This window comes from Orbicella faveolata, unplaced genomic scaffold (genome assembly GCF_042242905.1).
Source record: "Orbicella faveolata isolate gen_17 unplaced genomic scaffold, um_ofav_v1 contig_17, whole genome shotgun sequence".
NCBI lineage: Eukaryota > Metazoa > Cnidaria > Anthozoa > Scleractinia > Merulinidae > Orbicella > Orbicella faveolata.
Genome location: NW_028301544.1, coordinates 222,413 through 236,006, shown reverse-complemented (window position 1 = coordinate 236,006; position 13,594 = coordinate 222,413). Strand labels below are relative to the sequence as shown.

The 13,594-nt window shown below is 41.7% G+C and overlaps 1 protein-coding gene, 1 long non-coding RNA gene and 1 pseudogene across 2 annotated transcripts; 2 read left to right on the top strand and 1 right to left on the bottom strand.

The window, feature by feature from the left end:
- Positions 1–285: 285 nt before the first annotated feature.
- On the top strand, positions 286–12,480 carry LOC149113004 (uncharacterized). The gene is made up of 2 exons (XR_016206881.1): positions 286–412; positions 12,218–12,480. It is a non-coding gene; the product is annotated as an uncharacterized LOC149113004 (long non-coding RNA).
- On the top strand, positions 2,226–6,466 carry LOC149113006 (uncharacterized). Its single transcript, XM_089288603.1, has 3 exons — positions 2,226–3,511; positions 3,828–4,398; positions 4,521–6,466. Exons 1-3 carry the CDS (start codon positions 2,928–2,930, stop codon positions 6,192–6,194), a joined length of 2,829 nt encoding a protein of 942 aa, XP_089144729.1. The 5' UTR covers positions 2,226–2,927; the 3' UTR covers positions 6,195–6,466.
- On the bottom strand, positions 6,606–8,816 carry LOC149113005 (uncharacterized; annotated as a pseudogene).
- Positions 12,481–13,594: the final 1,114 nt, after the last annotated feature.

Below are 13,594 nucleotides of genomic sequence, written 5' to 3'. Positions count from 1 at the left end.
GTCAGGTTATTTACTTAAGAACGGTTTCAATGTAACTTAATGATTTGCAAACTAAGATACCAATTTTACCAGCAGTGGCTTGGTGGGTACACACGAAGGGGGTTGTTCAAGTTTAACGTCCCAGCAATATGTCCCCTAATGTGGGCCAACCCTTAAGTATCTCAAAAACTTTCCATAACTACTGAGACTGTAGGATTACTAATCCTTCTTCCCCTTTCCCTGAACGGTCCCCCCCCTCAAATGTCACTCCCCCCCCCGAGATCTTTAATGTTAACATTAAACTTTCTATCTTTTTTTCAGTCTGGTTTGTAGACTTCTTTAGCTTTGGCCATTTCATAACCGAAAACCAAAGAAATCTAGAGCATAAGAAGTGATCCTCAACTTATACCATGTCAACACAAGCGTCGTAGAAGTAGATGGCAATATCAATAAAGTGCATGGAATCGTTTTTAACAAACCTGAAAGGAAGAGGATAATATGGAAATTCAAGCTAAAAAGATTTTAAATCCTAAAGCGTAACCATAGTTGAAATTGAAAATGAATTGTGTACTCACGAAAAAACAAAGTGTCTTACTTTTTCAGACAATTCCTGATGGGAATGTTAAGTGCGGACCTAAATATGTCCTCCGTAGACGGTTGATGTTCGAAACCCGGGGAGGACTCCTATATGAAAACGTCGGGGATGTTCGTCGTCTCGGGTACAAATCAAGGATTCTGGTCTCACTTAGGGTGTTAATGACGAAACGTCATCATTTTTAGCTTTTAAAGTATCCTTTAGGGTGTACTCGAGGAAATAATAAAAGAAACGCTCTCATTTAATTTCTGTTTTCAGGCTTGATTTCCGCTGATGTCTCGAGTACGTGAGTAGGGTCTACAAGTGCGCGCGGGATCCTTTCTTGAACAGTGGCTAGTAATAGAACCTATTCGTTTCAAGTGGTACCTTTTAGGGGTCTAATGAAGCTCAAGCAACGTCCCTTGGAGGTTAAATTCAAATTTTCCGACGAGCATCCCTTGCCTTTTCATATGGAAGTTCCCCCTCCCTAGGTTTCTTTATGTAAAGGAGTGAAGGAGTGAAGGAGTGAAGAAGTGAAGGAGTGAAGAAGTGAAGAAGTGAAGGAGTGAAGGAGTGAAGGAGTGAAGGAGTGAAGGAGTGAAGGAGTGAAGGAGTGAAGGAGTGAAGGAGTGAAGGAGTGAAGGAGTGAAGGAGTGAAGGAGTGAAGGAGTGAAGGAGTGAAGGAGTGAAGGAGTGAAGGAGTGAAGGAGTGAAGGAGTGAAGGAGTGAAGGAGTGAAGGAGTGAAGAAGGGAAGGAGTGAAGGAGAGAAGGAGTGAAGGAGTGAAGAAGTGAACGAGGGAAGAAGGGAAGGAGTGACGGAGTGACGGAGTGAAGGAGTGAAGGAGTGAAGGAGTGAAGGAGTGAAGGAGTGAAGGAGTGAAGGAGTGAAGGAGTGAAGGAGTGAAGGAGTGAAGGAGTGAAGGAGTGAAGGAGTGAAGGAGTGAAGGAGTGAAGGAGTGAAGGAGTGAAGGAGTGAAGGAGTGAAGGAGTGAAGGAGTGAAGGAGTGAAGGAGTGAAGGAGTGAAGGAGTGAAGGAGTGAAGGAGGGAAGGAGGGAAGGAGGGAAGGAGGGAAGGAGGGAAGGAGGGAGGGAGGGAAGGAGGGAAGGAGGGAAGGAGGGAAGGAGGGAAGGAGGGAAGGAGGGAAGGAGGGAAGGAGGGAAGGAGGGAAGGAGGGAAGGAGGGAAGGAGGGAAGGAGGGAAGGAGGGAAGGAGAGAAGGAGAGAAGGAGGGAAGGAGGGAAGGAGGGAAGGATCGTTTCCCAAAATTTCTGTTCCCTATCACGTTTTGATCTGTAAGTATCAAAATACTTACAGTAAAAATGAAAGGTAAGTTGATGAAGTGAATCTTACTCTGTTGTTGGCGTGTATACTGGGTATGGCGTATACTACGGATATGGCCAGAGTTGATTAACAAATTTACTCAAACCCGCTATATACGCTTAAACCGGTATATACGGCAACAACAGAGAAAGATCATTGCAACAACTCATTAGCATGCAGTAGGCACATTTCACTCTGTACATGGCGTGTTTACCGGGTTTAGCGTATAAAGCGTATATGAGATGAATTAATTAACATCAACGACTACTACTACTACTACTACTACTACTACTACTACTAATAATAATTTATTTATTATTATTATTATTAGTAGTAGTAGTAGTAGTAGTAGTAGTAGTTGATGTTAATTAATTCATCTCATATACGCTTTATACGCTAAACCCGGTAAACACGCCATGTACAGAGTGAAATGTGCCTACTGCATGCTAATGAGTTGTTGCAATGATCTTTCTCTGTTGTTGGCGTATATACCGGTTTAAGCGTATATAGCGGGTTTGAGTAAATTTGTTAATCAACTCTGGCCATATCCGTAGTATACGCCATACCCAGTATACACGCCAACAACAGAGTAAGATTCACCTCATCAACTTATTATTGTTCATCACATCACATACGCATGAATACATTTGTTTAACTTTATCAGCTTTTTTCCGTTATTATTTTCAAAAGGAACTAACCACAAGAAATTTGTCAGAAATATCAAAGTTATTGATAGGTTACATAACGCTTATGTAATCTTTTCTTCATCAAATGTATTAAAGCATTAACTTGTTTTGGAGATTTGTATTGTGGAGTGTTTAGGTGAAAGCCATTATTTGTTTTTGAGCTCAACGAAAGAATTTAGAGAAAAAGAATATTGCAAAGCTATTGGTGGTGATCAAATGGAGTTCTCAATCTTTCACCTGTGATTTGCTCTGCTATTCTCTCCGGCGGGTTTGAGAATGAAAATTTGTTCATGTTTGTGACGGAACAGTATTTAAGGGTAGTCAGAACTTCAAACGGCTCAGTTCATGCTCATGTTCATGTGGCAAGATGAGCAAACCTTGCTCTCAGTTAAATAGCAAGGCAATAAGAGATAAGGCGGAGTGCGAGATAGTTGCGAGGGTTGAAAAGCTGTGTTCGGTTGTTGCTTTTAAGTGCGTTTGGCGGGTTAGCGACGCCGAAATACAAAGAGCATGGAACTGGATATGCGAGAAACGCGACGAATGCGATTTAACCTTGTCAAAATTGGCGGAAATTTGCTTCTTTTTTTCGGCGATAAGTACGTCAACATTGGACAGCAAGAAGCGAAAAAGGCCACAATTGCAGGAGACCAGAGAGAGTGACGAATCGAATGACGAATCGCCCGTCAATGCGTCCCAGCTTTCATCGCCGGGAAAGCAAACATTCCCAGCCATATCTTACTGGGTGGCTTGCCAAACAAACAATGGCTCGGTCATTAATGCACTTAGAATCCAAAGAGCTGTCGCAAGTTGCGGTTTGGAATATTATGCATCAAGGGCGTCACGAAAGAAAAACTGCTGTCATAACCTGAATCAGCTGTGTCAAGTGTTTAAGGACCACAAAAACCTCTGCTTAATGCAACTAGTGGAGTCATCGTACCAGCATTGCCTCGGGTGAGTAGATTAATTTGACCAATTTATATTCTTTGAATTTCTGTTAAATTGCACGCTAATGAAAGTAAATATATAATAAACAAACATAAATAGTCAGAAAGGTAAAAAATGCTATTCATCATTGAAAAATCAAAGTAATCATGCTTCATTGCCCGGTGAAAAGAGACTGTTATTCGATTATCGATAATTGATCAATTTTTATCTTCTCATTTTCAAAACATCGCGAGTTTGATTTCAGCAGTTCACTTTCACAAAGTAATACCAGGGAGATATTGCATTGCCTTACGTAAGCAAAACCTTTTGTTTTGATTGGCAGGGCTCTGCAAGAGGAGCTTCATGGTGACTTCCACGAAGAATCCCAAGAGTCAGCGCCGACGGAAAATGTCGTTCGCCTTCGTGTCGTTCTTGAGAGTTTTCAAACGATGATGGCAGCATCCGTTTCGGAATTACGCCGAGCTGGTCTCGTGTTAGACACCTTTGGATTTGATAACAACCTGCAAAGTACATCGCAGACAGCACTACCAGATCCGCCGCACAAACCCCTATCCTGTCCAGTAACAGTCCTGTGCAACGATATACAAATTGTGATGAAAAAGCTGCAGTATGCTGTGTATCGCGGCGAGGTGTACAAACTGGCGGCCAAATCGCAGTTCACGTTCCAGTATCTGTGTACCATGAAAACGTTCCTCCACAGCCTAATGGGAAACGAAGCGTTCAAAGACCGTCTGGTCCAGCATATTCAACGTGTTCTGCCCATACTAAGCGAGCCAGAAAGCTCTTTCATACGCCAAATTAAGATTGACAGAGACCTGATCGAAGTACAAGACGGGTGGTTTTGGAGCTTTTCCTCTGGGTCGTTCGTCCAAGGGATTATCTCAGAATCTCAGGTGAGAAGAATACACTGGACTGTTTTAACATTTAAATAAGAAGATACAATCAAATTTTCAAACCCAATCTTTACGATCTGTAGCACTGTCTGATGTGCTTTTGTTTTGGCTCTTTTCAACAGAAGGGTCTCACAACTCCACGCGCGTTTGTGGACTACGACCGACTCAAGGACCCGGAGCCAAGATATTTTGAGGTAATCCTAAGGAACAGCCTAACAGAAGATGAAATTCGGCAGTTTTGTGCAGATTTCCTGGCGTTGTTCCGTCCCAAAGAACACAAACAGCCTGTGCTGTGTGCTATTGGCTCAGCTGACAGCGGAAAGACCAGCCTCTTCTCACCTGTTTTTCAGATCATTCCCCTAAGCCGAATTGCTCGCGTCACGAAGCAAAAGAGTTTCAACAAGGCTATGATCGACAACCTGACAGAGGTTATCTTCCTAGACGAGGCATATGCCACCCTGCTCGACATAGATGACTGGAAAATCATATGTCAAGGGGGCTTCACGTCGCACGACGCGAAGTGGAAAAAGGCTCAAGGTTTCCATTGCACCGCGACCATGTACATAACTTGCCAGGTGGAAATGGATTTTGGTGCAGCTCACAATCAAGCTATGGAAAAACGCCTGCGCAAGTACCACTTCAAGAGTCTTCCTCGTGTCGAACCTGAAGCAAACAAGTGGCTGAGGAAACATGCTATGGATTGCATTGTGTGGGCGCACAATATCGTAGGAGACAGCCCGAGCAGTCAGGCCAGTACAATGCCCACTGTGCACGAAAGTGGTATGCCTGAGGAGGAGTTGCGCAACATTTTGAGCGTTTCTTTAATAGACGAAGAAGTCGACGAAACCGCCCAGGGCGATTGTAGACGAGAACAGAGTTGCGGCCTTCTGACAGAACCGCAATCCCGAGAAGAAAGCTCTGAAGAGGACGCCATTGAAGATGTCGGCGATTCCGATGAAGACGAGACCCTGACGACCTTGAAAGCTAGGCTGGCACAATGCTCACCTGGCTCTCTACGTCACCGCCAACTGAGCCACATGTTAGAAAGTCATCTCGCTGAAAAGGAAAGGCTGAAAAGGGTTGAAGAAAGGTGCTATAAGAAGAGGCAACACTTCTTACAAACGAGGGGAGTGTCGGTGAAGCACGTGTCGTTGCTCCCGCACGACCATAACGAGCCGCTGCCCACACCGATTCGAAGGGACCTCGCTGCCTTTCAAGAAGATCAGGAACAGGAAAGGATCAGAACAGCATTTGGGAAGCCGTGGCTTTTAGCTATGGAGAAGGAAATGGCTGAGCAAAGCGAAAGAATGGAAGATCCAAGAGACGAAGAAGAACGAAGAGTGATGCAAAGTCCCCTGGAAATCAACTGCGAAAAACTGCGCTGTTATCACGAGCGTCATGGAACGCTGAAACTACCGGCTGCCCTGGCAGAACGCAAGAGGCTCTGCCTTAGCAACGAGCTGGTAGACCGTTCTTGCGTGAATTTCATACGAGACCTGTTCTCTCCGCTGCCAGTGAGAGTCTTCCCACCCAGCCAGCGTCCAGCAAATCTGCCTGCCAGAAGCAGGAGCTCAGACGAAGACGACGAAGAATGTTGGTCGGCGGCACCAAAGACACTAATGTACATTCTGAATGACGACGTGGAAGCTATCTGTCCACCGTCCCCAGGCATTGCTCGAGCTCACAACCCTGTAGCAGCTACGTCAGTGAAGAGGCCGCACTTTCAAAGCCAGGCGCATCCATCCAAGAAGCAAATGACCCTGACTCGTTTTATGCAGACTAGTACGCAACCGTAGATTGGTAGTTTCATGGGCTTGTAATAAGACAGCTTGCGTGCGACTTATTCTTTCTATGTTCATATTTGCACATGTATTAGTGTGTGCATTGTTAAGGAATACCACGTTGCGCTTATGCTACGTTTGACTATTTTGCACACGATGTGAATTAAAGGAAAAATATTATGGCTATTAGTTACATTAAGAGATTATAGTTCTTGAAAGCACTGTGAACTAGACAGTCGTTATGCTACAGTGATATTGACAGTGGCGATAGGCCAGTTCCAAAAGAATATAACATGTTTGTTGATTTTGCTGTCATCTGGAGACAGGAAGATGCATTTACAATAAAGCAATTGATTTTTGTCTGTTTTGTGTACAACAAACTCTGCTTACACCCATCAGCTTTGCATTGAAAGTCAGTGTCCACACTTTTCCAGTCTCTTTATCAAACTAGCGACATTTTCATTCCGGCCCTTTTCTTTAGAGAGTCCGCCGTTCTTCCGTCTTGAAATGCGAAATCGGAATCTCTCAAAATAGCTGTCCACTGTCCAAACCCGTGCTTAGTTATTCCTTCCTTCAGAAAATCATCCTCTTCTTTCGTGAATTTTAAAACATGACGAGTTTTCCTCTGAAGGTGTAAGTTTCTCTTAGGCAGGGTATCCTTTATGGGGGTCGAGCTGTTTTTATTCTGAGCTGTCTCAACTGAAGGCCCGGAGCTGGACGTTGAACCGCCAAGTCTTGCGTGTACGTCATCGTCTACCTCGGAACCCTTGGTACCTTGAAGTTTTTGAAGACACTCGTGACCCTTCAGGGCAACTTCTCGCGATCGTTGCTTTTAATAGTGAACTTTAGCAACCGCAGAACTGTGTTTCTGGTCCTCAGACAAAAACCTTTGCTCTTCGCTAGTGAGCTGATTGAGGCTTTGCGTTTCGACGATTTGGCGATAACGTGTGGGATGAATGTATTTTCCAATTGCATCAAAAACCAGTTTGCTCATAGTTTCGCCCAGTTTGCCATGCTGACCTCCATTTCTGGTGACGAGAACGAAATCACACTGGGGCTTAAGCAACGGTCTAACGTTCGAGATGTAGCCGTTAAGAACGTGCATGTTTGCGTCGGTCAGAATCAAAGAATCGAAGCCATATTTTCCAGCCGTCTTGAACGTTTTCTGATCGATAAATCCACCGTTTTCCTTAGCTGTGGCAATCATGTCCACCGTCAAATATTGGTACGTCATGGACCGCGATCCCTTCACCTTGATGAACAGATACATGGCTACAAATTTTGTGGCAAATGTTAGGTCTGAAGGGTTCACTTGGGCTGGACTGGTTTTGCACATTTTCACGGTATTTTCGTAACGCGGCAGATGAAATTTCACCACCTCCAATAACTCCTCCATTGTTGCCCAGTGCCCTCTTGCTTCCAGAGTCTCGATGTCTAAATCTTGTGTCCACTGCAATCTCATCATCTTTGCAACTGTTTTTCGGGCTCTCTTGAGGTACAACTCTGTCGTAGAGAACTTTCTTCGAACTGCTTCTGATGCGCCATGAAGTTTTCTGAAGTCGATCAATTCAGAAATAGCATCTATGTAGCCCAAACGCCCACCATGACCGAGCTTGCATTCATCTTGTAAGTAGTCGATAAATTTAAACAACAGATTTGGAGAACACAAACTAAAGTCGACCACTTCAAACGTTAACTCCTCTTCATCTTCACAGCAAAATCTAAGAAACTTGAAGCACCTTGTCACTATCTGTTGAGCGGCACGATCTTTCTTACAACCGCCAGCACTTCCTGTCAACCATTTCGTGAATACTTCGCCAATGTTACATGATAATGGAAATGAAGAAAGTAACTTCACGTTGTGCTTTGTGGTCTCGCTTGTCTCATCTTCATTTCTTCCAATCGTCAGCGACTTTGTTACTTGTTTAGAATCGGGCCTTTCGTCAAAATAAAAGAACCAACTGTGTTTAGTGCTTACGTGTTTTCTACAGCCTCTCTGACTTTGAAATCCATCATGTTCACACTCTTGTATCGGGCAATGGTAAAAGCTGTCTGCTTCATCCTTTTCCAAGTGAAGGCGCTTTGGTTTGGGTGATGCTCCTTGGACATCTGACCAATTGACTTTACACTTCTTGCTCATTTTTTCACTTTAAACAACATGTGGCTAGCACAATCGCCTTTAAATCTTAGCCGAAACAAAAGGACGTTTCAACTTGCCAAAACATGCCCTTGCTTGCCCACACTCATTACTATTGTGTAAAATTCATGACAGTGAGATACAACCCAAACTTGCCCAGGCAGGTCTGTACACGCCTATTCAGTGACACAATACATAGTTAACGGATCGATAAATCGGAACAATAAAGTCCAAAACTTGTTCCTAATGACCAATTTCGGAACAATATATTCCATTCACAGATAGCAAAATCGGAATAACACAGTCTTTCTTTATTAATTTCGGAACAATGTGTTCCACGCACAAATAGGAACTCGGAACAAAACAGACCTAATTTATCAAGTTAGGAACAATGTGTTCCATGCACAAATAGGAACTCGGAACAATACAGACCCAATTTATCAAGTTAGGAACAATGTGTTTCATGCACAAATAGGAACTCGGAACAAAACAGACCCAATTTATCAAGTTAGGAACACTGTGTTTCATGCACAAATAGGAACTCGGAACAAAACAGTCCTAATTTATCAAGTTAGGAACAATGTGTTCCATGCACAAATAGGAACTCGGAACAAAACAGTCCTAATTTATCAAGTTAGGAACAATGTGTTCCATGCACAAATAGGAATTCGGAACAAAACGGACCCAATTTATCAAGTTAGGAACAATGTGTTCCATGTACAAAAAGGAACTCGGAACAAAACAGTCCTAAATCACTCATTTGGGAACAATTTGTTCCACTTGCAGTTGACAACTCGGAACAAAATGTTCTTGTCTTACCTTACAGTGAACGCTATGTTCCTACTCTGTAAAAAGCTGGTCCTCTTAAGGTTAATAGGAACACAAAAATGAGGAACACTCGATCCCAGAGGAACGTTCCTTTACAAATATCGGAACAGCCGAAAAAACTTAAAATTTGTGAAAAATAAACCAACAAGTTCAGCTTTAAAGCTAAAAAAGCATCTATTAAACGTTTAGGTAAAATAGAACCAAGCTTCAAAATCTAGAGCACTTTGATGTTCTCGAAGGCAGTAAAATAAACCCTGTAAAAATTTTGGGAAATGTGAAGGAGGGAAGGAGAGAAGGAGAGAAGGAGGGAAGGAGGGAAGGCAGGAAGGAGGGAAGGAGTGAAGGAGTGACGGAGTGACGGAGTGAAGGAGTGACGGAGTGACGGAGTGAAGGAGCGAAGGAGCGAAGGAGTGATGGAGTGAAATCGCTTCACCACTACAACTACACTTGTTATCTCTAGGGGACAGAAGTTTTTGTTTGATGTATTTTTTTATATATATACAGTCATCAACGGGTATTTTAATATAGACATAACGTCTATCAAATTTTATTCACGTTTTGTGGGATACCCCTTGAGGTGTAGGAGTGACGAAGAATTATGCTAGGACTTATGTAATAGGATTGTGTTCATATGTGGAATGTGTTGCCAGTGTCAGTTTGTCTGGACTGTTCACAGCCTCTCTTTTTACGCACGCGAAAGAAAAAGCGAGAGCAGCGAGCGCGAAGCACGCGGGGGTTCGGGCGTGGGGCGTGTGAGCGAAGCCCCTACCCAGTACAGTCCTCCGTGTTTCGCTGGCGTCCAATTCTCTGGCTGTTCTGTTCGCGCGTTCAGCGATCGAATAGAGATACGAGAAAATAGAGGGCTATGAACAGTCTAAGTTCGTCAGGCTTCAAGTATTTCTAGTTTTAAAAAGTCAGTAAGGGACTACTTAACTTCAAGAAATGTTTGATTTAGCTGTTAAACATGCTTTTATTTTATCAGGTGGTCTGCCTTGCATGGGGATTAACATGTCTTTTGCTGACCATCAATAGGGGACTTTTTTCATGGATTGTACAGTATTTCATCTAGTTTTTGTGTAATCACTGGCCACTAAATTGAAATAAATAACTAAAAAAATAAAAAGAACTAGTGAAGTTGATGGCAAACTGAACTTGTGCTTTTTGTGAATAATAATAATAATAATAATAAGGCTCAGCATGCCCTCTATTAGCAATGTAAAAGTGAAAATAAACACTCGCTGTCACAATCAGCAGCTTTCATCACTGGCTACTGTCTTATCGCTATGGAGTATTTTTACATGACATTACGGTAGCCATGTCGGTATTAGGCTTTTTGTACATTATGCTTATATTTCCCCACTAAAATGCTCCACCTTACTGCTCCATTTTTGCAGCTAAAATGTTCGGTCTTCCCTCCCCCCAAAAGTCACTAAAATGCTCGGTTAATGCTCGTAAATAGGGTTTTTTAAATTTTCATGATTTTAACGTTTTAACACACTTAACAGCTCAGGGTGCTTAAAAAACGTATACGTAATATAACTCAACGCACATAAGAGATCTTCTTCTGCTTAACTTGCCCCCAAAACAAACGTTGTGTTTTGTCACTCGTGTACGTGGGCAGCTCGTTATAATGATTCATAAAGAAATGCTTTAAACATTCTCCCATTTGGTTTGGATCAAAAAGGAGGGTACCGCCAGTGCCAGGGACAAGGCGATTCTTTATAAACAAGTCTTTAATCGATACTTTTCGTGTAAAAAGGGCCAATGTATTACGTTTACTTTCACATTCTTCGTGATCATGTCCTTCTTGTAATTGCTAGTATGTTATAGATCATTTTCACTTGACGTCGAAAAATTCGAAATTTGAAACTGTACATAATAACAAGCTCATAGATCATAGGAGTTAAGGTGACAACCAGAAAGTTACTTCAATTTTAACTAAACAATGTCCTCCAGTGTCCTTTAGAACCCAGTGTTTGGGATAATATGTGGAAAAATTAATGTGTCCGCGATATTGGTGCACTTCTATGGTAGCACTGAGGTGGCAGTAAAAGATAACATTTACAGACTATGCTGTAAATATTATGAATCTTCATTTCGGAAGGGGGTTGTATTAATATTTACATCTATTATCATAGGTAAAAAGAGTTTTTAAAGAGTAGAGAGATTTTTGCAGTATTTAAGAACACATTCAGCAAGAAGTTCTTAAATTTTCTCCAAATTAAACCACCGTGGTCCACATCAAAATATGCCAAGCAATTATTGACATTGATGTCTTTAATATGCTAAAAGAACAGTGTTGCAAGATCCAATATGTTTTTCTTGTAAGCCGCTACGATCTTGTTATTTTGATGAAAATGACGGAGAGCTCTTTTGTGATGTAGCATTTGTGGCGTCATTAAATACAATATGGCGGAATGGGAGACCCAAACCCCATATGAAAAGCCCACGTATAAGATTAATGTCTTTGTCAATAGGGCACTTTTCAATTGAGCGTCGTAAAACAAAAACCAAAGTAATCACTCTGGCCAATCACACAAGAGGCAGATAATCCAGTAAACCAATCAAAAACTCAAGCAAATACTTGCAGCCGACGTAAAGCACGGGAAAATAAGTGTGCAGGGGAGTAGCGATTGGTTCTGGTTTTACTTCGATTAGATGACAGAGTGGCGCGAAGCCAACCACTTAACGTGGTAATACAAAACCAAAGCAAGCCCGAATAGGTCATTTCTGAGTTGCCTTTCGCCTCTGTTTCAAAACGAGTCCTCGTGCAAAACTTTTCTTATGAAAATGAGTTTGATTTGCATGAAAATGAATTTATCGATAAAAAGCATTTTCATATGAATGGTTTCGCACCAAGACTCGTTTTGACGCAGAGAAAAAGGACATCTCGGAAATGGCGTGTTACTTTCGATGATAAAGTGAAAACCGCGCTATAGCTTCTTCCTGGGTTTAAACTATTGATTTCCATAAACTTAACGCTAATCTCAACGATAAATGATTATTGAAACTTTATTGTACATCACTCCGGTTGGCAAAGACTTAATCAAATTATGTATTTTCTCCTTTTCAGCGAAGTTTATGTGTTCAAAGGAAGAAAAAAATTTTCGAAGCCATGAGGGAATACTGCTTTTCAGATGAAACCGAAGCTGAATATTCAAGAAGTCTATCCAAGAAGAGTTAAACCGAGGAGGGCGTGGGCACCAATGGCGTATTCTGACAAGAGAAAAACTCATTAATGATTGCTTCCTAAGTTCTGTTGTTACTTTTTTAACGGGCTTGAACGTCCAAGCGTGCTGTAATTAAACTTGTTAACTGAAATGAAGACCTCGAGCTTAGTTGTAAGCAGAGGCATTATTGAAACAAGGCAATAAAGTGTAGTGAGCGTCTTTCTTTTCTTTGCCAACGATAGTTAACTTCCAATTATCTACCAAACTGATTGAAAACCCTAATTGACCTCAATTCCAAAGTTTGGTTTCTATTTGCTCCGTCGTAGCTTCCAGGTACTTTAGTCTCTTGCTCTTCTTTGATTAGTACTGACAACTGACGTAACATAACTGTTGTTGTTGTGTTTAAGGATGTGGTCATTGTTTGGTTCGTTTAATAAGCCAGTTACGGATTCTACAGTTTATTAGCTCACCTAAAGTTCTGTTCTAGAAATCGAATCTTTTTCTAAAACTTGTTTTCCGTCTCGTTTTTTGTTTGTGAGTCTGCATGGGAGGGGGGGGCGGGGAACTGGAACGGGGAGGGTGTTGCCCTATGTACCACAAAAGAGTATTCACTCAATAGCAATAAAACTTTTGTGGGGTGTAGAGCGTTTAAAAAAATGTTTACTTTAATATAATACATGTCGATCACGACGTCACAGAAATTCAACATGGCGTCACAGATTTCAAAGTGTCCTCCATCTTGGGTCTGCCAGCTTGGATTTCAAACATTTAAAAGGTACAAATAAAAATACATTTTCATCTCTAATTCAAACTATATAGATCATTGTGATATATAGATTATAGTGAATGATTGCTTGATTGCTTGATAGATTTATAGATGGATAGATTGAATTTGCAATGATATAAGTTTTCACTGGTTGACTTTTAAAGGTTACTGATCATTTTAAATCAAAGGTCTCATGAAAATAGTATTACAATGAATGCACACCTTGGATAGTGCCCCAGTCATTGAATTACAGTAGTCGTTCACTTCTTCGGCATTTTAATCAATTTAACAGATAGATTCTAAATTACTGTGCGTCTGTTCAGTAAAATACATCACAGATGACATCGAAATGTGGTAAAGGCTACAACAAAAAAGCGGCACACGAACCATAAGGTGAGTGTGTCACTGATGTTCTTACCACACTTTGACGTCATCTGTGATCTATTATTGAACAGACGCATGGCAACGTGGAATCGATTTGTTTTATAAAATAAAGAAACCAAAACATTTAAGC

Bases quoted from the DNA above. Each gene is read 5' to 3' on its own strand.
- LOC149113006 (XM_089288603.1), top strand. From the start codon at position 2,928: ATGAGCAAACCTTGCTCTCAGTTAAATAGCAAGGCAATAAGAGATAAG. The intron at 3,512-3,827 runs GTGAGTAGATTA...TTTGATTGGCAG, and splicing joins TCGTACCAGCATTGCCTCGG to GGCTCTGCAAGAGGAGCTTC. The intron at 4,399-4,520 runs GTGAGAAGAATA...TCTTTTCAACAG, and splicing joins GGATTATCTCAGAATCTCAG to AAGGGTCTCACAACTCCACG.